Below are 24,499 nucleotides of genomic sequence, written 5' to 3' on the forward strand. Positions count from 1 at the left end.
TGGGGACTTTTCAGCTATCTTTATGTTATTGATCTTTAGTTTAATTTCACTGTGGTATGAGAGCATACTTTGTATGATTTCTGTTCGTTTAAATTTGTTAAGGTGTGTTTTATGGCTGAGAATGTAGTCTGTCTTGGTTAATGTTCTGTGCGAACTGAAGAGAATGTGTATTCTGCTGTTGTTGAATAAAGTATTTTATACATGTCAGTTAGATCCAGTTGATTGATGGTGCTGTTCAGTTCAACTATATCCTTACCAATTTTCTGCCTGCTGGATCTGTCAATTACTGATAGAGGGGTGTTGAAATCTCTAACTGTAATAGTGGATTTGTCTGTTTTCCTTGCAGTTCTATCTGTTTTACCTCACATATTTTGACACTCTGTTTTTAGCTACATACATGTTAAGGATTATGTCTTTCTGGAGAACTGACCCCTTTCTCATTAATAATGCCCACCTTAATCCCTGATAATTATCTCCGCTCTGCGGTCTTCAGCGTCTGAAATTAACATAGTTACTCCAACTTTCTTTGAGTTAGTGCTGGCATGATATATCTTTCTCCATCTCCTTAGTTTTTATCTATGTCTTTATGTTTAAAGAGGGTTTCTTATAAACAACATATACTTGGATTTTGCTTTTCTTATCCACTCTTAACAATCTATGTCTTTTAATTAATATATTTAAACCATTCACATTTAAGGTGATTATTGCTACAGTTAGATTACTATATACCATCAGTTCAGTTCAGTCGCTCAGTCATGTTTGACTCTGCAACCCCATGAACTGCAGCACGCCAGGCCTCCCTGTCCATCACCAACTCCCGGAGTTTACCCAAACTCATGTCCATTGAGTCGGTGATCACATCCAACCATCTCATCCTCTGTCGTCCCCTTCTCCTCCTGCCCTCAATCTTTCCCAACATCAGGGTCTTTTCAAATGAGTCAGCTCTTCGCATCAGGTGGCCAAAATATTGGCATTTCAACTTCAACATCAGTCCTTCCAATGAACACCCAGGACTGATTTCCTTTAGGATGGACTGGTTGGATCTCCTTACAGTCCAAGGGACTCTCAAGAGTCTTCTCCAACACCACAGTTCAAAAGCATCAATTCTTTGGCGCTCAGCTTTCTTCACAGTTCAGCTCTCACATCCATACATGACCACTGGAGAAACCAAGACCTTGACTAGACGGAACTTTGTTGACAAAGTAATGTGTCTGCTTTTGAATATGCTATCTAGGTTGGTCATAACTTTCCTTCCAAGGAGTAAGCATCTTTTAATTTCATGGCTGCAATCACCATCTGCAGTGATTTTGGAGCCCAGAAAAATAAAGTCAGCCACTGTTTCCCCATCTATTTGCCATGAAGTGACGTGACCGGATGCCATGATCTTAGTTTTCTGACTGTTGAGCTTTAAGCCAACTATTTCACTCTCCACTTTCACTTTCATCAAGAGGCTCTTCAGTTCTTCACTTTCTGCCATAAGGGTGGTGTCATCGGCATATCTGAGGTTATTGATATTTCTCCCAGCAATCTTGATTCCAGCTTGTACTTCCCCCAGCCCAGCATTTCTCATGATGTACTCTGCATATAAGTTAAATAAGCAGGGTGACAATATACAGCCTTGACATACTCCTTTTCCTATTTGAAACCAGTCTGTTGTTCCATGTCCAGTTCTAACTGTTGCTTCCTGACCCACATACAGGTTTCTCAAGAGGCAGATCAGGTGACCTGGTAACTATATACCGTGTCTGTAACCATTTCTGTTTATTTCCCTTGTTCTTTGTTCTCTTTCCCTCTTTTCCTGCCTTTTCTGGGCTTCCCTGATAGCTCAATTGGTAAAGAATCCACCTGCACTGCAGGAGACCCTGGTTCGATTCCTGGGTTGGGAAGATCTGCTAAAGAAGGGATTGGCTTACCCACTCCAGTATTCTTGGGTTTCCCTTGTGGCTCTGCTGGTAAAGAATCCGCCCGCAATGTGGGAGACCTGGGTTTGATTGCTGGCTTGGGAAGATCCCCTGGAGAAGGGAAAGGCTACCCACTCCAGTATCCTGGCCCGGAGAATTCCATGGACTAAATAGCCCATGGGATCGTAAAGAGTCGGACACGAGTGAGTGACTTTCACTTTCACTGCTTTTAACTGAGCATTTTATATGATTCTATTTTCTCTCTTAATATATCAATTATACTTCCTTTTTTTTTTTTTTAAGAAAAAGTTAGTGGTTGTCCTAGAATTTGCAGTGTACTTTTTCATCTAATAAGTCCATTTTCAAACAGTGCTATACCACTTCCCAGAGTGCAGGTTCCTTGTAAAACAGTATTCACAATTCCTCCCTCCCTTCCCTAATAACATTGCTGTTACTCATTTCATTTCTTCTTAAGCTGTAACCAACCAACACATTGTTGCTATTATTACTTTGAACAGTTTTCTGTTAGATCAGTTAAGAAGAAGAAAAGTAAAAAGGATTTATTCTACGCTCATTTACTCCTTTTCTGATGCTCTTTTCTTTATGGAGATCTGCGTTTCTGACCTAGATCATTTTCTTTCTCTCTGAACAGCTTCTTTTAACATTGCTTGCAAAGCAAGTCTATGGGCAACAAATTCCTTTAGTTTTTGTTTACCTGAGAAAGTCTTTATTTCTCCTTCACCTTTGAAGGGTAATTTCTCTGGATACAGAATTCTAGGTTTATGGGATTTTTCTTTCAACATTTAAAATGTTTCACTCGATTTTCTTCTTACGTGGTTTCTGATGAGAGGCTAATGTAACTTTTTTTTCTTATTCCTCTATAGGTAAGATGTTTTCCCCCTCTGGCTTCTGTCAAGGTTTTCTCTTTCTCTCTGGTTTTCTACAGTTTGGCTATAATATGTACAGGTATAAATTTCTTTGGTATTTCTCCTGCGTGTCATTCTCTGAGCATCTTGGATCGGTGGTTTGGGTGCCTCATTAATTTTGAAAGATTCTCAGCCATTATAACTTCAAATATTTCTTCTGTTCCTTTCTTGTCTCTCTTTCTGGTATTTTTATTGTATTTCAAGCCTTTCGTATTCTTCCACTGTTTCAGGACTTTCTCCCTTTTTTCATTTCAAAAGTGGAACTGCCAGATTACATTATAATTCTATTTTTAATTTTTTGTGGACCCTCCATACTGTTTTTCACAATGGCTGCACCATTTTGCATTCCCTCCAAGAGGACATAAGGATTCCTTCTTCTCCACATTCTCGCCAACATTCATTATTTCTTGTCTTTTTGATGATAGCTGTTCTCTAATAGACATGAGGTGATGACTCATTGTGGTTTTGATTTTCATTTCCCTGATGATTAATAATGTTGAGCATCTTTTCAGGTACCTATTGGCCATCTGTATGTCTTCTTTGAACAAATGTCATTCAGATATTCTCCCCAGTTTAAAATCTGATTGTTTTTTTGACTATTGAGTTCATATGAGTTCTTATATATTTTTAATATTAACCCCTTCAGTTCAGTTCAGTTCAGTTCAGTCGCTCAGTTGTCTCCGACTCTTTGCGACCCCATGAATCGCAGCACGCCAGGCCTCCCCGTCCATCACCAACTCCTGGAGTTCACTCAGATTCATGTCCATTGAGTCAGTGATGCCATCCAGCCATCTCATCCTCTGTCGTCCCCTTCTCCTCCTGCCCCCAATCCCTCCCAGCATCAAAGTCTTTTCCAATGAGTCAACTCTTCTCATGAGGTGGCCAAAGTACTGGAGTTTCAGCTTTAGCATCATTCCTTCCAAAGAAATCCCAGGGCTGATCTCCTTCAGAATGGGCTGGTTGGATCTCCTTGCAGTCCAAGGGACTCTCAAGAGTCTTCTCCAACTCCACAGTTCAAAAGCATCAATTCTTCGGCCCTCAGCCTTCTTCACAGTCCAACTCTCACATCCATACATGACTACTGGGAAAACCCCTTACTAGGTATATAATTTGCAATCATTTCTTCCCATTCAGTAGGTTGCCTTTTCATTTTGTTGGTGGTTTCCTTTGCTGTGCAGAAACGTTTTAGTTTGGTGTGGTTTGATTTGTTCATTTTTGCTTTTGGTGTGGAGATTAAAAAAATTAAAAAAGGAATCCTTACAAAGGCCTATGTCAAGGAGCTTACTGCCTGTTTTTCCCTAGGAGTTTAATGGTTTCAGGTCTTAGGCTCAAGTCTTTTTCATGTTGAGTTAATTTTTTGTGTATGGTGTTAGAGTGGCCCAGTTTCATTCTTTTGCATGTGGCTGTACAATTTTTCCAACACCATTTATTGAAGAAACTGTCCTTTCCCTATTGTATATCCTTGACTTCTTTATTGTAAATTAATTGACCGTATGTGCATGGGTTTATTTCTGGGCTCTCTGTTCTACTGATACATGTGTCTGTTATTATCCCAATGAGTGTGTGTTCAATTGCATCTGAGTCTTTGCAATTCCATGGGCTGTAACCCATAAGGCTTCTCTGTCTATAGAATTTCCAGGCAAGAATGCTGGAGTGGGTTGCCACTTCCTACTCCTGGGGATATTCCTGACCCAGGGATCAAACCCATGTCTCTCGCATCTCCTTGCAGGCAGATTCTTTACCACTGTGCCACCTGGGAAGTCTTTTTTATCCCAGTACCACACTGTTTTCACTACTATAGCTTTGTAATATAGTTTGAAATCAGGAAATGTGATGCTTTCAGTTTTGTCCTTCTTTCTCAAGGTTGCTTTGGCTATTTGGAGTCGTTTTTGGTTCTGTACAAATTTTAGGATTGTTTGTTCTATTTCTGTGAAAAATGCCATTAGAATTTTGATAGGGCTTGCATTGGACCTCTATGCTGTTTTCAGAAGTATGAACATTTTGACAATATTAATTATTTCAATCCACGAGTACAGAATATTTTTGCATTTATTTGTCCTTAATTTCTTTTGTTGATATCTTACAGTTTTCAATATATGGGTCTTTCAAATCCTAGTTAAATTTCATCCTGAATATTTTATGCTTTTTGATGAGATTGTAAATGAGATTGTTTTCTTAATTTCTCTTTCTGATAGTTTGTTATTAATATATAGAAAGCAACAGATTTTTGTGTATTGATTTTATATCTTGCAACTTTACTGAACTCATTTATTTTTTCTCACAGTTTTTTGATGGGTTTTCTAAATATAATATCATGTCATCTGCAAATAGTGACAGTTTTGCTTTTTCCTTTCCAATTTTGATTCCTTTTATTTCTTTTTCTTGCCTAATTTCTCTGGATAGGACAATTCCTATTATGTTCCTATTATATTAAATTAAACTGATAAGAGTGGACATCTTTGTCTTGCTCCTGGTCTTAGAGGAAGAACTTTAAGCTTCTCACCATTGAGCATGATATTAGCTGAGGGTTTGTCATATATGACCTTTATTATGCTGGATACCTTCCCTCTGTACCTGATTTGCTAAGAATTTTTATCAAAAATGGATGTTGAACTTTGTCAAATGCTTTTTCTGCATCTATTGAAGTGGTCATATGCTTTTAATCCTCCATTTTATTAATGTGGTACAGTAAGTCCCCTACATATGAATGAGTTCTGTTCCAAGAATGTGTTCATAAGTTCAGTTTTTTTGTAAGTCCAACAAAGTTAGCCTAGGTACCCAACTAACCCAGGCAGCTCTATAGTACTGTACTGTAATAGGTTTATAATATTCTTCACACAAATAATACATACAAAATAAATGCAAGAAAATAAAGAAAGCATTTTTAACCTTACAGCACAGTACCTTAAAAAGTATAGTAGTACACTATGACAGCTGGTATACAGGAGTTGCGTCAAGTGAACAGGCAAGAAGAGTTACTGATTAGAAGAGGACGAAGAGGTGGGAGATGGCAGAGCTGAAGGGTCGCCAGCAATAGGAGACGGAGGGCAAGCTACAGTTTCACTCATGTCAGATGATGAGGGAATGCAAGTTCACATCTTTGAAAGCTTGCAACTTGAAGGTTCATATGTAGGGGACTTACTCTATATCACACTGCCTGATTTGTAGTTGATGGACCATCCTTGTGTAGCTAGAAGAAAGCATCCTTGTATACCTAGAATAGATCCCATTTAATCATGGTGTAGGGTCCTTCTAATGTATTGTTGAATTTAGTTTGATGATAATTTGTTGTGGATTTTTGCATCTATGTTCATCAAGCATACTGATCTATACTTTTTTTTTCCTTATGGCATCATTGTCTGATTTTGGTATCAAGGCAATGCTGACCTCATAAAATGAGTTTGGAAGAATTCCCTCATCTTCTATTTTTTTAAAGGGTTTGAGAAGGACTGGTATTAATTCTTTGAGTGTTTGGTCGAGTTCACCAGTGAAGCCATCTGGTCCTGCGCTTTTGTTTGTTGGGAGGTTTTTTACTGATTCAATTTTCTTACTTAATTGGCCTGTTCAGATTATCTCATCTTGACTAAGTATTGGTAGGTTGTTTTTGTGAATTTATCCATTTCTTCTAGGTTGTCCAAAGACATCTTTCCTGGACATTCTGCTTTTTTTTTGCCCATTCTTTTGTTCTCTGCATTTCAGTTTGTGACATTTCTATTGACATATCTTCAGGCTCACTGATCTTTCCTTAGCCATGTCTAATCTATTTCTGAGTCCACTGAGGGCTTCATCTCTATTATGGTGTTTTTAATTTCTAGCATTTCCTTTTGATTCTTTCTTAAAGTATTCATCTCTCTTCTTACCTTATCCATCTGTTATGGAATGTACTTTTTCCATCAGAGTCCTTAACATACTAATCATCATTATTTTCTATTCTCCATTGAATAATTCCAATTCTGTGTCATATCTGAATCTGGTTTTGATGCTTACTTTTTCTCTTCAGACCACTTTTTTTTCCCTCATCTTTTAGCAGATCTTGTAATTTGGGGTTGAAAGCTGGATGTGATATATCAGGTACTAAGAACCGAGAGTCAGGCTGTAAGTGCGAGGTTTTATATTAACTTGGCTGGGAGCTGGACTGTAAGTAATGTTTGCTGCAGCTGTAGGTGCCGGAGGCTTCAGTTTCCTTGGTTTTATTTTCTACTTCCAGTTGTCTTTGGGTTTCCCTAAAAACTCCTTCTTAAGTCGTCTTGCAGCTCTTAGTTGTATCCATTGTTATATTGGAGCCCCACTGATGTGGTGTTAAGATGTTGGGGAGAGAGAGCATTTGATAACCTGTTTAAATCTCAGTTTCTTACTAGGCTTGAGTCCTTGAACTGTGATGTTAAAAAAAAAAAAAAAAAAAAGCCTTTTTTTTCCCCCTCCCCTTTTGTGAGACAGGAAGGCTGGAGAGGCCTGAGTTGTCTAATTGCCCTTCCCTCGGGTCAGGTAAGCCTCAGGTTTTTGTTATGGAGAACACTCTGGGCATATGTCAAAATGATTACTTTGTCCTCACCCCTGCGTGAAGCATGAGAGATTTTTCTCTTATAGACACCTTAAGAACCTGGTTAGGTTCTGGATGTCAGGGGTACCCTAAGACTGAGCGTCCAAGAATTTCTAGCTCTCAGTCTAGTCCATCCAGCAGTTCTTCAGTTACCAATTAAATGTTCCTATCAGTTAATGGCTCTAGCAACTTCTCCCAGCAAGCTGATCTCAGCTGTGATTCTCCATGTTCGCTTGTCTGTCCAATTTTCAGTTTGGCAGTTTTCCCTGTGACCTCATTTCTCTGACAGATGTAAGAAAAGCCATCCATTTCTGGCTTGCTCATCTTTTTTCTTGCTGTAAGGATGGGAGTGATGATTTCCAAGCTCTTTATGTGTCAGAGCTGTATCTGGAAGTCCTCTCTAACCATTTTATACTTTGCACACCAACCTGTTTTGCAAAGAAGAAAGAGATGAAGCTCAGAGAGGTTAAGAAATGTGCCCAGGGTCACCCAGCTGATGGGTGGTAGAGCCAAAATTCTTTCTTCCACTCCAATGGTCTTTAAGAAACTGTACCAATGCCAAGCATTCTAGAAGTGTTTACCATACAGGCCCATTTAGAAGTGTTCCGTGGAATTCCTGGTGAAATTTGGGCTTGATCATTTAACCTGAGAGTGAAGTAAGAACTTCATGAGTCATCTAGTGAGTTCTCTGTCTCCAGACAAGAAAATTAACCCAAGATAAAACCTTATCCAGCCCAGAGTTCATCATCTGTCACGTGGAGCCAACTTCAGTATTCACTAATATGTGTGCTCATCTTATTGGTGCGGAATCAGAGTCTTTAAAACCAGAGAGGCCTTAGAGATCAACTATTCAACCTCCATGCTTTACATGTGAAGGACGCTGAGACTCTGAACTCCCTGCTGTCCATTGGCTTTCTCCCTCCTTCACTTGCTCTTTGTCCTGGATCTTTCTAGGAATAATGTAGACACACTTCTTTTTGAAATAGTCAGTGCATAGTCACGTGCTAAAACCTGTGTTCTGCTGCACGCTTTGCCCCATGGGAGAGGGGAGAAGGCAGACACCATGGCCTTGGGGTGACGTCCATCTCACTGCAAGACTTAGGAGACTTCTAGTCATCAGGCCTCCTTGACCTCCATCAGTCTTCTCTGAGGTCTGGATAGACCAGTGGTTCTCAGTTGGAGCTGATACCCCCTGTCACCTGGAGACATCTTTGCTTGCCACAACTGGGGAAGGAAGGAGGGAAAATGGTATTGGCATCTAGTAGGTGGAGGCCAGGGATGCTCTAAACACTGTTATGCATAGGACACTCCCCCTCCCCCAACAAAGAACTTTCTGGTCCCAAATCTAAAAAAAGCTGGCAAGTTCGAGAAGCCCTGAGGTGGAGTGTGTTCACGCAGGATCTCCACAGTAGCTCTTTGTGTGCTTGAAACGGCCACATTTTCCCTTCAGCTTTCCTAAAAGACAGCTCCTGGGGTGTGGAAGCACTTCCCCGGGGGGCCCACTGTGGTCATGTGATGTAGCTGCCAATCAGCTCAGGGCGAGGGCTAGCAGCCTCCCAGGAAGGGTGCGCTCCCAAAGTGCTCTGCAAGACCTTACATGACTGAGGTGCTTTCTTCTTGGTAGCAGGTGGGTGTCTCTGCCCACACTTCCCCGCTGATCACGTCTGCGGAGGGAGGAGGAAGCCTTATATAAGCGCAGCCTCACGCAACCTTCTGTCATTTTGGCACTCCAGGGCCTGGGGACCCCCTCCCTCCTCAAGGCTCGAGGGAACGTGGCTCTCTTCTGAACAGGCCCGGCAGGGACGCTAGCCACCTGCAGGGTAAAATCTGTGCTCTGTAGCCTTTGGGATGGGCCTGGCCAACCTCCTGTCCATCTTTTGCAACCCCAGCACCCCAGCGCCCCATCCCCGCTCTCCCCTCACACGCCACACATGGTACTTCTCAGCGGCCAGGCCAGAGTGCTTCCTTCCGCGCCTCTGCTCTGCTCCTGCTTGCCTCCCGGCCTGCAGCCTACCTTCCCTAACTTGACTGGCTGAGCAATGCCCCCGGGCATGACCCTCCTTTGTGAAGCTTCCAGGACCCCCGCCCTGCCAGTCACACTGCCTTCTGTGTTGTGGGTTCTTGGCACACCACCCCCCTGCAGGTCTGACTTTGCTGGATCATAAGTGTTAGTGTCTGTCTGTGTCCCCTCCACATTTGCCTGCATGGATACTGATGCTCATGCGTGCTTCCTACGCGCTTTATACTGGGGGCCTAGGGCCTAGCACAGCAAAAGCTTACTGAAGGAGTGAGTGAATGAACAAGTGCTTGGATGGAATGTCTCCGCTTCCTGTTCTCAGAGTGGCTACGTCCGAGCCCCCTAATGATCCCCTGTTGCTCCCTTGGTTACTTGAGACACAGGACACATTGACTTCTGGTCTGCTGCTTCTCCTGCCTTGGATGCTGTATGGCCTTGAACATACGTGTTCTCTACACTTGTGTTTCCCTGGGGGCTCAGATGGTAAAGAATCCGCCTGCAATGCAAGAGACCCAGGCTCGATCCCTGGGTTGGGAAGATCCCCTGAAGAAGGAAATGTCTACCCTCTCCAGTATTCTTGCCTGGAGAATCCCACGGACAGAGGAGCCTGGTGGGCTACAGCCCATGCGGTCGTGAAGAGTCAGACACAAATGAGTGACTAACACTTTCACTTTCACCTTCATTCTGGGTACACTCACAGTAGCCAGCTGCAGTGTGGTACCCTGTCTTAGGCATAATCTCCGGTCCGGGAAGTAATAAAATTGTAACCAAGTTCACAGCTCTCCCTAATTCGCCATTTGCCATGGCCCCAACTGGCCCCCAAACGGCACCGTTCTGAGCTCGAGTGCAGTGAAAGAAATATTTTCGTGCACTAATAAAATTACCTTCTCCAAAGAAGGCAATTTGCATGTTAATGTTTTGGGTAATTCTCTGTAGCTCGGTGCCCTCGGGGCTGCGATTTCTCTCTGACAAAGTGACAAAAATAAACTCCTGCATAAAAGAGCATTTCTCTTCTCTCTCATTTGTGCTCTAAAGTGACATTCTTAATAGAAGTCAAGTTGAAACCCACTTCTCTGTCTTATTTTTGACACTGATCTGCCTCCCATCATCTCTCCAAGTGACAGGCCGGGTCCTCGGAGCTCCTTGGTGGGGCTTCTTCTTGAGGACAGACAGGCCTTGGTCCTGGGGATTAGGGAAGAGGGCTGCATCTGGTGGGTGAGTTAGGGTGACCTATTGTTGTTTAGTCGCTCAGTCATGTTCAACTCTTTGCAATCCCATGGGCTGTAGCCCGCCAGGCTCCTCTGTCCATGGGATTTCCCAGACAGGAATACTGCAGTGGGTTGCTGTTTCCTTCTCCAGGGGATCTTCCCAACCCAGGGATTGTACCTGCATACCCTGCATTGGCAGGCATAATCTTTACCACTGAACCACCCACCAGGGGTGACCTAAGGCCCCCAGGTCACCTATTATCTGGAAATCAGGAGCAACTACCATGGGATGGAGACTCTGAGCCTCTGCCCTCCAGGACCACTGTTTCCCTGCCAGCCTTGGCCCCTTTCATCATCTAAAGATAATAAGGAAAGAAGCTCAGATTTGTGGGGTGTCTTCCAAGTGCCAGACTGGGCCCCCTTAACATCTAAGTCTTCTCACTGAACTGACCCAAGAGCCAGACAGGGTACACAGAAAATGTGCTCTGAGAGCGAAGTGAATCAGTAGAGGCCACCTATTGCCATTGACCTTAGATGTGTGTGGCATAAAGCCTGGATTCCTTCTGCACTAAATAGATGCTAAAAGTGTGCTCATAAACTTAGCCCATGTGCCACAGCTACTCATGCCCACATGCTCTAGAGCCCGTGCTCCACAACAAGAGAAGTCACCGCAATGAGAAGCCTGCGCACCGCAATGAAGACCCAGCACAGCCAACAATAACTAACTAAATACAATTATTTTTTTAAAAAAGTGTGCTCATAGCATCAGTGACCCAAGCAGCAGGAAGGGAGGAGAGGACCGCCATTTACCAAACACCTACTGTGTACCATGCCCTACGCCTACAGATTTCTTTCTTTTTTTGAGCAGTAGAATGATTTATTTTTCATTTGTTTAATTTAAAAATTTTAATTAAAAAAACTTATACAATTTTAAAGGTTACTTTTCATTTACAGTTACTTCAAAATATTGGCTATATTCCCCATGGTGTACAATCCATCCTACCTTACACCTAATAGCTTGTATGTCTCCCCACCCAACCCTTATGTTGGCCCTCCCCACACACACCTGGTAACCACTAGTTTGTTCTCTGTATCTGTGAGTCTGCTCCTTTTTTGTTATATTTACTAGTTTGTTGTATTTTTTGCATTCCTCACATAAGTGATATCCTGCAGTATTTGTCTTTTTCTGTCTGACTTATCTCACTTAGCATAATGCCCTCCAAGCCCATTCATGTTGCTGCAAATGGCAAAATTTCATTCTTTTTTGTGGCTGAGTAATATTCTGTGTGTGTGTGTGTGTGTGTGTGTGTGTGTGTGAGTCTTTATCCATTCATCTGTTGCTTCCACATTGTTATACTGATTTCGTTCACTTAGTCAACTAATGGTCTGGGAGCACCCTTGCCAGGCACAGCTGGTGATGGTAGGTGCAAAGTGACCGGTAGGACAGACACCCCCCCCCCAGGCCCCGCACCCCTGACAGCATGGTAGCAAAGACAGATGGACATTAAGCACAGAAACACAGAAATAAACACTTTATTACATGTTACCATGAGTTCCAGGAAGTAAGTTTTAAAGAGGATAGCAGAGAAGACCTAATAAGGAGATGGGTCAGGGAGAGCTGTCAGTACAAGTAACATTGGAGCTGAGATCTAAGTGCTCCCCAGGGAGAGGCGGTGGGGAAGAGGGTTTCATCAGAGCAGGGGGTTCTCCGGCTCACGGGGCAGCCCAGCTGAAGAGGCAAGAGCTGGATCCTACCTGGATCTTACTGTGCGCTGACAGCACGTTAAGGATGTAGATTTGTTCGGAACGTTGTTGAAGATCTTAAAGCAGGGGAATACACAGCTTGACTCATGTTTCTGAAAGGTCATTCTGGATGCGGTGTTAGAAGCTGGGACACCAGCCAGCTGGGAGGCTGTGTAGGGGTTCAGGAGAGTGATGGTCTTGCAGGCAGAGGGTGGGGAGGATGAAGGAGGTAGGGAGCTGGGTGGAAAGTACTTGGGGTGCCAGGGGGAGGCAGGGACTGCGGGAGAAGGGTTCAACGATGGCTCTCAGAATTCTGGCTAGAGCAACCAGGAGGGTGAAGATAATTTATTTAAATGGGGTTGACGTCAGGAAAAGAAGACGCGGAGATCCATTGCTAACAGGCTCTCTGAGATGCTGATGAGACACCCCAGTGGGCAAAAAAAAAAAAAAAAGTAGTGAGGCCTGGAAATAACAATTCAATGGCATTGATTTCACAGAGGATATTTAAAGCCTAGGGAATGAATGACAGGAGAGACAAGAGCTGAGCCCAGGTGGAGAGCCCTGCAGGACCCCATGCGCAGGAGAGCCAGTGAAGCCTGGGAGAGCCTGAGCCCGGAGTTCCCAGAGACAAAGAAAAGCAGGGGAGAGAGTGTTAGAGGGGCTGCTGAAACCACTAGATGGCATTTCTGGGGTTGGGGGGGACTGCTCTGAAGAGCTCTGATACCATAGTCCTTATGTCTCAGCACAGAAAGAATTCAGTGAGAGGCAAAGAGATGGATTGGAAGTAATTTATTACAGTAGGATGCTTATGAGGCTTACAGGTGGGCTAGCGAGAGAGTGCCATACCCTGAGAACTTACTGAGCTACAGTTTCATAATCAAAGGAAAACTGGGGGCGAGTGGGTGGTGGAAAAGACCACTTTCTTTCTCATTCTTGAGTAGATGCCGTGCTTCCATCATCAGCTCCTCCTCCAGGCTGGGCACGGGAGTTGTTCTGTTTCTACATGGTCAAGCCAGGACTGTAAACATTATCTCAGGTCTCTGTACAGAGAGTGCCTTTCCATCCTAGGGGTTGTTAACTCTCTGAGCTCACCAGGCAGGATGTGGGCCCCGTGCCACTGTTGTTCGATTGTTTGGGGGCACCTCTCGTGCTTCTGTTACCTCGTTTTGTGACTAAGCCAGCCCACTGGGTTTTGTGGTTAAGCAAACCTGCTTTCTTGAGTAATCCTTAACTTACAGGGGTCTCCCATAGTTTTTCCACTTACAATCCCCCTAGGGGAATTAACCATGTAATCACCTACTTTGTCCCTTTACTCTGTCCCTGTCACTTCCATGTGGACAAATGCAGAGAGTGAGCAAGCTAAGAAGAGGGGGAGGGAAGGTGGCCAGTCTTTTGGTGACAGCATCTTGGTGGCAAGGTAGGGAACCAGCCACCTGAGGCTCCGGAGGGGAGGCTGTGGAGACGGTGCCTGCACCAGCATCCCTTTGGGAAATTTGGCTGAGCATGGAGCAGAGATGAAAAGGTGACTTGTGGATGCAATGTCAAAGCAGCCTTTTAACGCAAGACCAGGTCTGTTTGCTGGCCAGTGGGCACAATTCAGAAGAGAGACCTTGACGATCTGGGGGCACTGGGCACTGACTCCAGACCATGTGCCCCCCTCCTCCCTTAGGCTCTGCCATGTTCCTGCCTCTCACAGGCATCATCTGCTTCTTCCTTTGCCTTCTAACCCTTCCTTCTCCTGGTTCCACCCCCTCCCTCCCCTCCCTCCCTTCCTTCAGATGAGGGATGAGGGCTTGCCTGGCTCTGTATCCCCCTGATTGGTGGTCAGCAAAAGTCTATAGAATTGAATTGTAAGGTTGCTGCCTTACACAGATCCTCTCAGAGCAAGGCCATGGTGGGGAAGAAGAGTTAGATTTGCTCTCTGGAAAAGTAGAGCCAGTACAGAAGCTTTGCATATTTCACCCCAGTGGCAGAGTGCACACAGCGAGACAGGGCCTCCTAGGGAGGTGATGAGACTCCCCCCCACAGTCACTGGGAGTGTCCAAGTGAGGGATAGATGACCACCATCAGCAATGCCAGGGTGGACATCCTTGACTCAGCACCTCACGGGGAAACGGCAGGAACCAGAGAGATAGCACCAGAAACCAGGCTGTTCCTGCTGGACCGAGACCCACAGCCCCTTCCCTGCCTCTCTGCGTGACCTGGGGTCAGGAGGGCAGATTCAGGGCTGGGCTCGCATCCCCTGCAGGCTGTGGGGCTCCAGGTGAGCGTCTCTATCTCCTGCACCCCAGGAGCTGTAGCATCCAACTGATAAACAGCCCAGACAAAAGCAAAATCTGCCTATATCACTAAACACAGGTGAGCAACCACAGGCTGAAACGGAAATCAGAAATGCACCTGCCACCTGGATTTTTTTTAAGAGGTTTGCTTTTTAAATTTTTTATTTTTGTTTTTCAAACAAAACTCTGTTTTTTGTTTCTTTATTTTAAAGTTACTATTATTATTTATCTTTTGGCTGCACTTCACGGCATGTGGGATTTTAGTTCCCTGACCAGGGATTGAACCCATGCCCTCTGCATTGGCAGCGTGGAGTCTTACCCACTGGACCGCCAGGGAAGTCCCTAGATTTTGTTTTGAGGGTGACGTAGAGGCACCCTATAAAGAGCTCACCCCAGTGCCCGATGCATATGAAGCAAGTGCTCTGTGCCAGCTACACTGATTACTTCTCACCGAGTGGTGCTGTGGTCCTCTAAGGGCCTGGATTCTGTGATCTCTGAAGTCCTTTCCAAGCCAGAGCTCGTGGCCCCTGCTGAGGGATGAATGTTGAGCCTCAGAAGGTCCATGGGAGCCATTAATCCCACAAGAAGCATCTGGAAGAGCATCAAGGAGGTGGCAGGAAGTGGTGACTAGCCCTGCAGCTCATCTCCCCAGATGATGACTCAGGAGTTTGCATCCGCCTCATGGAATCAGGGGTGACCCTGGCTGGGGCTGGAGCAGGACCTTCAGGCCACTCCGTACCCGCCAGTGGTGTGACCTGCGATTAATGAAATGATGGAATAACTGCTTTCATCTTTGCTTATGTTTGTTATGTGGGTGCTGCGGGCTTCTGGGGGTAATGATTTTTCTCCAAGGTCTATTTATGGTTCACTCCTGACACTTAGTAATTTTTCCATCTAGCCAAGGACAAAGGTGATGGTGACTTGCTGCTGTAATGCTTAGATACAAGAACTCTGTGCGTGAGACTTCTGTTCCCCAGCTATAGGGGAATGGCTGTCTCCTCTGTCCCATAAAGGATGAGCCTTGAGAAAGTTTCCTTCTGGTTTGGGATGAGATGGTGTAGACCAGCAGTGGGGGACCCAGTACCACCACTCTGGACAGCGTGAACTGGGGCACAGGAAATGTGACCTTGGGCAAGTGGCTGGGCCTCTCTGGGTTCAGCCGTCTCAGCGGCACAGTGTGGATGTCAGCAGGATCAGGCTCTCAGGGTGGTTGTGAGATTGAAGGGACACGTGCAGGGAAAATGCACAGCGTGAGTCTGGGCAGCAGAACATCTTCAATACATGTGGTCTGAGATTTTAATTATTATAATAGAATTTTTAAAGATATTCTTTTTTTAGATTTCATTTATTTATTTTATTTTTGGCTGTGCTGGGTCTTCGTTTCTGCCTGGGCTTTTCTCTGGTTGTGGAGAGCAGGGTGTTGCTCTCTAGTTGCGGTGTGCAGGCTTCTCACTGCGGTGCCTTCTCTCGTTGTGGAGCACAGGCTCTAGGCACGCAGGCTCCGTAGTTGCGGCTCCCAGGCTCTAGACCCCAGGCTCGGTAGTTGTGGCACACAGGCTTAGTTGCTCCACAGCATATGGGATCTTCCTGGATCAGGGATCAAACCCGTGTCTCCTGCATTGGCAGGCAGGTTCTTTACCACTGACCCAGCAGAGAAGCCCAATTATTATTTTTCAAACATTCAGAAGCCACCATCCCTCCTAACGCTTTTGGAATCCTGAGAAATGGCCCGATCCTCAGCCCATTTTACAGAAGGGGGACGTGAGGCCCAGAGAGGGGGAGTAATTGGCCCAAAGCCACAACACGTGGAGGGCAGAGACCAAGTGAGAATCCAGGTCCTCTAACCCCGCAGCATAATTTTTCCTCCTGTAATCCCAGTCAACCGGCTCATTGATTCCACAAACGCTTCCGGAAAGCCTGCTCTGTGACAGCCGGAGATGGTGGCGCAGGCTCCCCAGCCTCAGGACAGCCTAGTGTGGAGACTAGCCGGTTGGTTAGTGCAATAAAAGATAGCGCTCCAGGCAGCGGGAGGTGAAAGGGCAGGCATTAAAGCAGCAAGATGACTGGTATTTTTTAAGTGCTGTGTTGGGCTTTTTCTAGGGAGTGCTTGATAAAAGCCACTCTTTACAGACATAGAAACCAAGTCCTCCAGAGGAGAACTGGCTCCCGAAAGACTAGACAGCTAGCACGCGGCAGAGTGGGGACCAGACCAGCCCAGTCCGTCATTCCTCCATGGAGCCAGATGCCATCTCTCGGGAAAGGCCCAGTTTTCATCTCCCGCAGTGGAGCCCTTTGAGACCCCATCTCCAGACCTGGGGGAAGGACTATGGTAATGCTTAGGGGGACCAACTGCTGCTACAGATCAGAGCAGACTGCAAGCCACCCCAAGAATGGAGAGAAGACAGATCCTCGTGATTAACCACCTCGGAGTCAGTGCAGCCTTCACATAGCTCTTCTGGGGAGCATTCAGCTGCACAGAGAAGAACCACTAAAGTAATTCTAGTCAAGATCGCTCAGCTTTATTTCCCACCACCGATTCCAAACAGAAAGCCTGTATACTTGCACATTTAAAAAGTCACTATGAGACAGAAACCTCTCTTCCAGGTGAGCAATGAGAAAGAGATTTAAAGGTTGGGGTGAGAGAAAGAATCAGCGAATAGCTGTCCTAACCCAGCACACCAATATTTTGAAATAGAATTACTAGCAAGGAAGCACAGGTATATTTGAGGGGAAAAAATATATATATCTCATATTCAGTCTGGGGTAATATCTCTGGCTGTCGACAGTGATTTGGATTTAATTATATCATATATGCAAATGTGCTCTATAAACTATAAAATAATACATAAATGTCAGATGTTAAGAAAGAACATGGTGTCAGAAAGAGAACTGTGGGTTTGAAAGTCAGCTAGGGTTTAAATGCCGCCCCGTCCACTTAAGGGGACCTAGACAAGCCACTTGGCCTTTCTGGGTCTCAACTGTAAGTGGGGAATCCTTGTAATAAAGTCCTCTTCCGAAAGCAACTCAGAGAACCAGATGAGAAAACGGATATTCTTTGTAAACTGGCAGGTGCTCTACACACGGACAGCATTATTCTTGTTCCCATCCTTAAGCCCCAGAGTAGATGATGAGATTATCAGGGCGCAGCTGCCAGCACGGTCCTTAAATCCAGTGATCGAGAGCCCCTCCGTGGGCGTGGAGAGGAGCAGGCTGGGGGCCAGGAGCCGGTGGGCCCTCTCTCACCAGGCTGATGGACAGAATGAGGCCATGGTCTGTCAGGGGCTGCATCCAATATGCAAGTGGCAGTCTTGGTGAGAGCCACGCAGATGGCTATGCTGGAAGGTTCCAAGGGCTGCTTTCTCTAGCGAGATCCATGAACCCAAATGAAGTTTAGAAAAACACTCAGCAGCCGATCTTCAGGCACAGCGGGCAGGAGGGGAAAGCCTGTTTGTTAAACCTGGGGGACGGTTCTGCACCTTCTTGCTGGTATCCAGCAGAAGTGGGAGTGGTGGGAGGTGGGCTCCCTCATTCACTGTGAGGCAGCGTCGTTTCTTCCTTCTAAGTGACTGGAATTAACACCCCAACCTGGCCATCTCTTTGACGGCTCTTAAAGCCTCAGCAGAGTCAAAAAGTTATAGGAACAGTCCTAGGCTCAGGCACCTTACCGGCTATATGACTTTGACAAGTCTATTGAATATAAACGAGATTGATGGTAACACTTGCTCCCTGAGATTTCTGAGAGATTCGTTCAGTTAAATAATGCAAGTGCAGCCCTTTCGCCCAGGGCTTGCACATAATGAAGGCTCAAAGAATATGAAGTGCTATTGTTTCCTTTCATCCCTTTTACTGCAATGGGTCACTGAAGTAATGTTACCAAAGAGATGCTTCCAGCTCCGCATCAGAGCTGTAAGGAGTGATCCGGCAGGGCTGGTGGAGGAGCAGGGGAGAGAGGCAGGGTTTTCTACATTTTCTCCTAAATAGCTCAAGTAATCTCGAAGGCCTGGTAAATGGTAGGAGAGACTGCAAGTACTGGGTGCACCTCAGCAGAACCAAGCTACAGACCAGGGTGCTATAGACTAAAGCACACCCTACCCCCCACTTTCAATCATATGTTGGAACCCTAACCCCTCGTATCACTGTTTTTGGAGTTGGGGCCCCTGAGGAGGTAATTAAGGTTAAATGAAGTCATAAGGGTGAAGCCCTGATCCAATAGGGCTGGTGTCCTTATAAGAAGAGATGCCAGGTTGCTGGCTCTCTCTCTCTCTCTCTGCCTTGGGAAGGTACAGAGAGAAGGCGGCTGTCTGCAAGCCAAGAAGAGAGCCCTCACCAGAACCACACCATGCTAGCACTCTGATCTCAGACTTTCCACCCCTAGAACTGTTGAGAGAATAAACGTCTGTTGTCTGAGCCAACCCCCACTATGGTGCTGTGTTATGATATTTGGCAGCCCAAGCAGATGAACATGGTGGAGACAGGTGGTCAGTGGGATTTCAGAGGAGAGAGCTTGTTCTCTGCACCCCTAGAGGTTCTTGATCACCCGTGGCAGGGCTAGTCCAGCACTAGGTTTCTCAAAAGACCATGCTCTCAACTTCTTCACTCCACTGCCTCCTCAAGAGCCCTTCAAGAGACAGCCAAGAGGGAATGTTCATCCCGAAGCTTCCTGATCACCCTTGAGCGTCAGATCCCCAGCGCTGCAGTTACACGCAGTATCTGGGCCTCATCACCAACAGACAGCCCCCCAGGGGACAGGAACAGGAACCTGCATTTCTGGCAAGGTCCCCAGGTTATTTTACAAATAAAATGTTAGCAAACCACAGGCCTTGAGGGGAAGGCCAGTCCCCTCAGCCTGCTGTTAGAGCCCCCTCTTCGTGAGGACTCCTGACTCGCCTTCATGCCCCCATCCACCCCACTGGCCCCTCAGAGACATAGGCACGACCCCCAGATTCTATCCAGAACCTCATCACCTTTCACCACGCCCCCTCCCCCGACTGCTGCCTGGTCCAAGTCGCTATCAGCCCTCGCCTGGACCAGCACAGTAACCCCCTAATGCATCTTCCCGAGTTTTTTCTCCTGTGCCCCTGCCACTTGCTGTCAACACAGCACCCACTAGACCATGTCACCTGGAAACTTCCCAGTAGCTGCCCGTCTTCCTCAGCATGAGATCCGAAGTCCCACCTTGGTCCACAGGGCCCTTATGGCCTGGCCTACCAGAACCTTTCAGGCCCACACTCCATCAGCACAGACAGAAAAGGGCAGGGCCTGGCAGAGGGCAACAGAGCTTGGTTTCCACCCCCCACTCCACCCCCACGCCTTAGTGGTCAAGCCTTGATGCTAGAAGAAACCGGGGATGTATGGTTTCTCAGAAACCAAGAGAGGACTTAATGCGAAGTTGGAACAAGTTCATGCTTTTCCAGCTCCATCATTAGTCTTTTAAAAATAACTGACTTCAAGTCTGCTTTCAATCAGAGTGTCTTAAAAGGCAGACATTTTTAGCCCAATGTCAAGCTTCTGTCGTTTCGGGGGCTGGCCCTTTTGCAGGCAGGCCCCTTTTTGTAGATGGGCTTTCAGAGTGGAGAAGGAACAGACTGAGCCTGGCAGCGGGAAGGGGTGAGGCAGGGACGGGTTCTCAAAGCGGGGTCCCAACTAGGAGCCTCGTCACCACCTGGGGATGTGGTCAAAGCGCAGCTTCTCAGACCTTCAGAACCAAGAACCCTGGGGTGGAGCTGCAGTCTGTATTCCAACACGGCTTCTGAACAAAATCAGCAGAGCCTGAGGCCTGGGTTCAAATCCTAGCCCTGCCGCTTACCAGCATGTGACCTGAGGGCAAGTTACTTGATCTGTCTGGGCCTCAGTTTTCTCATCTGCACAGTGGGACGTGTAGTGAGGGTCAGAGAACTGGCATAGTGTACGTGACCCATGCAGGAGTCAGTAATGTCCATTCCCCTTTATCCTTGTGCATATACTTTATATAAACTTTTTATCAAAGCAGAACATGTATGCAGAAAGTTTGCACTCTAATTTTTCAAAGCAATGACTTCAAATAGTAGCAAAGTCTTCATGATTAGAAGCAGCTGTCCCAGCAGCACCTTTTTCCACTCTCTAGATTTTCCAGTTGCATATTTTTTAATTGCACACGTGTGTACTATAGAAAATCCGAAAATGTAGACGAGCAAAAAGAAAACCAAGGATAACACAGTCAACCCCATTTCTCGTTTTATCAGTAATGAGATACTGATAATGATTCCTCAATGATTTAGCCATACTTTTTTCTCCCGAAAGAGATCTTAATTGTATTTTAGGGGGTGTGTTATTGCTCTAATCACAGTCTGCCTCCAATTAAGGGAAGGAAACGGGTGTTTGTTGAGTAAAAAGTGCTCAGTCCTCACTGTTCAGAGTGCGTGCTCCAGAGACCAACAGCCTGGGTACCACTGGGAAGCTTGGCAAAAATGCAGGGTCTTGGGCCCCATCCCATAATCTGCATTTTTTGAGAAGACTGTGGTTAAAGTGAGGGTGGGGGCTTGTAGACCCCAGAGCTATGAAACTTGCAGTCACGCCTCCAGTCCTGGATAGGAGACTCAAGCTAGCATGTAAATGTGTGCGGCTTCCTTTATAAACGGAAAGTCTTGCCGCAAAGCACTGCCAGCTGAACTAAACAATGTGATTGATGAGGAGGGTGATTTACATTCTGGCCCGAGCTCCTTATCTTGTCAGGGACCAGGGACATGCCGTTCCTGGACCCGGCACCCGTCTGCCGACCACACTTGGAGCAGCGGCGCTCTGGAGATCACACGCTTGTGAAGTTGGGGGCTGGGACTGCCCCGGGTTTCTCTGGTTTTAGATCGCAGCCTCTTCAGCCTGCGTGTCCTGGACCCTTCCACTGACTGTGACACACACACACACACACACATGCACGTACACCCTAGGAGGGCCCTGGCCCAGAGTCAGTGATTAGAAAACGTCTCTCTCTTCATACAGGCTCAGGCCTCATCCCCTGTGTCTCGGTCAGTACCAGGCCTCTGTTTACATTAAAAGGGTTACTGTTCTTTTATCAGCTCCTGTCAAGACCAAGCAAGGGACTTGTAGAACGTCTGGAGTCAAGAGAAGCTGAGTGAAAAAAAAAGCTTTGATGGACTTAGAAGAAGATTAGAAACAAAACAAAAAAGCAACGTCTTTGCTCAGCTCAAGTTTCCAACACAAAAAGATCTCTCAGATCCCAGGGTCTATATATCATCCAATATTTACGAACTCCAGGCCAGGCTTCCGCCTACAGTGACAGAGCAGACAACTAATATATCTGAGAACGAAGCAAGGCCCCTGGAAAGCTGTGGATTAGCCGAGTGGGAGCTGGCTTCTCTAAAAATACCATGTGCCGTTTGGTCCAGCCTTACAGCCATCTTCCCCAAGGAGCCCAGGGAGCCCCATGATTTTGGATCATGGAGCTTACTTTCACGAGGGTGTTGGGAAGACTCAGAACCTTTTGCGAGGCACAACTTGGTTAAGAGAATTGGGAGTCAGAGTATGAATTTCCAAGCCACAATTCTCTGGCTGTGTGACCTTAGGGAAGTTACTCAGCGTTTCTGATGGTTAGTTTTCGTATCTGTAAAATGGGACATCATAATAGTGACCTTGCAAAGGCATGTCTGTGAAGCGCCTAGCGGTGGCTCATTCGTTCATTCACTCATGTAGTCAGTCCCTCTGTATCGAGCATCTTCTGGGGACCTGGCACTGGGGGCACTGAGGTGAGCTGGAGCCCACAGTCCAGCAGGGAAGCTAGAGACTGTCAGTGAACCGCGCAAATAAAACCCTGAACTAGCCACCAAAGGTGCTACCTAGAGAAAGGCAAGAAGCCTCTACCAGGGGCTGGATCTTACCTGGGACTCAGAGGAGGTTTTGCTGAGTAAGTGATTTTCAGCTCAAATCCCAAGAACGAGTAGGAATTTACAAGGCAAAGTAGAAGCACCTTCCAGGCGCAGAATGGGGTCTCCTATTAATACCTTTCAGAATATAGTTATGAGTATAGAGAAGGGGTCAGGTATGTTTTACTTTTTGAGGTAAAATTTACATGTAGCAAAATGCACAGATTTTAACTTCAGGTACAATTTGTGGATTTTGAGAAATGTAACTGACATGCCTTTGAGGGCTTTCCCTGGGTGGCTCAGATGATAAAGAATCTGCCTGCAGTGTCAATAGACCCAGGTTCTATCCCTGGGTATGAAAGATCCCCCGGAGAAAGGAATGGCTATCCACTCTGGTATTCTTGCCTGGGAAAGCCCAGGGACAGAGGGGCCTGGCCGGCTACAGTCCATGGGGTCACCAAGAGTTGGACACGACTGAGTGCCTAGCACTTTCCATATAGAATGGCCATCACGTTGGACTCATCTTCATACCCTCTCCCTTATTATAAAAGTTGTGGGCTGGGTTTGAATGGGAACATTTGATGGCGATGCAAGGGAATAAGGCGTTGGGCTAGGTTTAAATCCCAGCCCTACTGCTTTCTACCACTGGACTTTGCCCAGGTCTCTCCAGTTCTCTGAGACTCAGTTTCCCCATGTGTAAAACTGGGTTATTGAACCTTCTTCACAGGGCAGCTTAAAGGGTGAATCTGCAAGTGGTTGTGAACGCCCAGCTGGCCGGGCGCTGGTCAGGCAGGCTGAGATGGCCGATTCCTCTCCAAAAGGGAACAGCGGTGGGGAGAGAGCCTGGTGGTTGGCGTCGGGAAGCCCGGGCGCCTGCGCGCACCACGTCCCCCTAACGCCGATCTCTCGTCCGCAGGGATGTGCCTGCAGGCCTTCGTGGAGGCCTTCTTTTACCTGGCCCAGAGGAAGTTCAAGATGCTGCCGCTCCACGAGCAGGTGGCCTCGCTGATCGACCTGTGTGAATACCACCTGTCCTTGCTGGACGAGAAGCGCCTGGTGTGTGGCCGCAGCGGCACGTCGTCGGCGAGCAGGCTCCAGCCCAGCGGCACCCCGCAGGAGGCCCCGCCTCCAGCCCCGACGGCCGAGGGCCGGCCCCAGCCCTGCACAGACGGTGCCCACAAGGTCTCCCACTCCAGGCACACTGTGTCCTGAGGGCCGCTCTGTCCTCCCGGAAGAAGGCTGAGCCCGAAAGACGCCACCCCCGGGCTTCCTGCTGGTGGAGAGATGGCAGGATGCTATGTCCCAGCCCGAGATCCCGCTCCTCGTCTCCGAGTTCCGCTGAGCTGCGCTTGGCGAGCCCGCCTGATTCTCACCCAGTCTCCTCCCCAGCACCTCTTGGTGGCCCACCTGCTCGCAAGCCATGAGCGGACATATGATATCCAAAATGTGACAGATGGCCTCTTCTCTTCTGGGCTCGTCGGAAGCCACAACTGGGGATAAAAAGCTGCTGTGTTTGGGGCAGGGTGGGGGGCACCAACAACCTCAAGACAGAGAGCCATGGAGAGGAAAGAACTGGAGGCAGCTGAGTCTGGGGTCTGCCCCGGGGGCCCCCCAGAGAGAATATGGTTAGAGCCTAGGAACATCATGTTTGACTTCTACCACCCTGTTCTGTGAAAATGAAGTGGAAATACCCAGGAGGCCTGCACGCTGTCCCACCCCAATCATGTGCTGCGTGGGTGCAGTTAACAGACCGACCTGGCTGATTTCATGAGCTTGTCTGTTGCTAGCAGTGTTCTGTGTGTTACTCATTAAGATGCAGATTTCACTGAGAGGTAGCTCAGGAAGGCTCCCGGAGTCTCAGAGCTGGCTGGAGCCTGTGAGCCACCTTCTGTCCCATTTGGTTTGACCCCACAGCAGGAGTTCCCCGGTCATGTGTCCTCTAATCAGAGCTCTCCACAGTGGGGCGATCACCATGTGTGCCCAGAGTGTGCGGGGAGCCCTGGGGAAGGTGGGGGCTTCAGAGGGGAGG

The 24,499-nt window shown here is 46.8% G+C and overlaps 1 protein-coding gene across 2 annotated transcripts in view; it reads left to right on the plus strand.

Moving 5' to 3' along the window:
• Positions 1 to 24,238, plus strand: part of TTLL11 (tubulin tyrosine ligase like 11) — a 268,323-nt gene extending 244,085 nt beyond the window's left edge. For both annotated transcript variants that reach the window (XM_069582544.1, XM_069582546.1), the window contains one exon: positions 23,387 to 24,238. In XM_069582544.1, the coding sequence (XP_069438645.1) occupies positions 23,387 to 23,682 (296 nt within the window). In that variant the 3' untranslated portion in view covers positions 23,683 to 24,238. The remainder of the gene's footprint in view (positions 1 to 23,386) is intronic.
• The last annotated feature ends 261 nt before the right edge of the window (positions 24,239 to 24,499 follow it).

This window comes from Ovis canadensis, chromosome 3 (assembly GCF_042477335.2).
Source record: "Ovis canadensis isolate MfBH-ARS-UI-01 breed Bighorn chromosome 3, ARS-UI_OviCan_v2, whole genome shotgun sequence".
Lineage (NCBI taxonomy): Eukaryota > Metazoa > Chordata > Mammalia > Artiodactyla > Bovidae > Ovis > Ovis canadensis.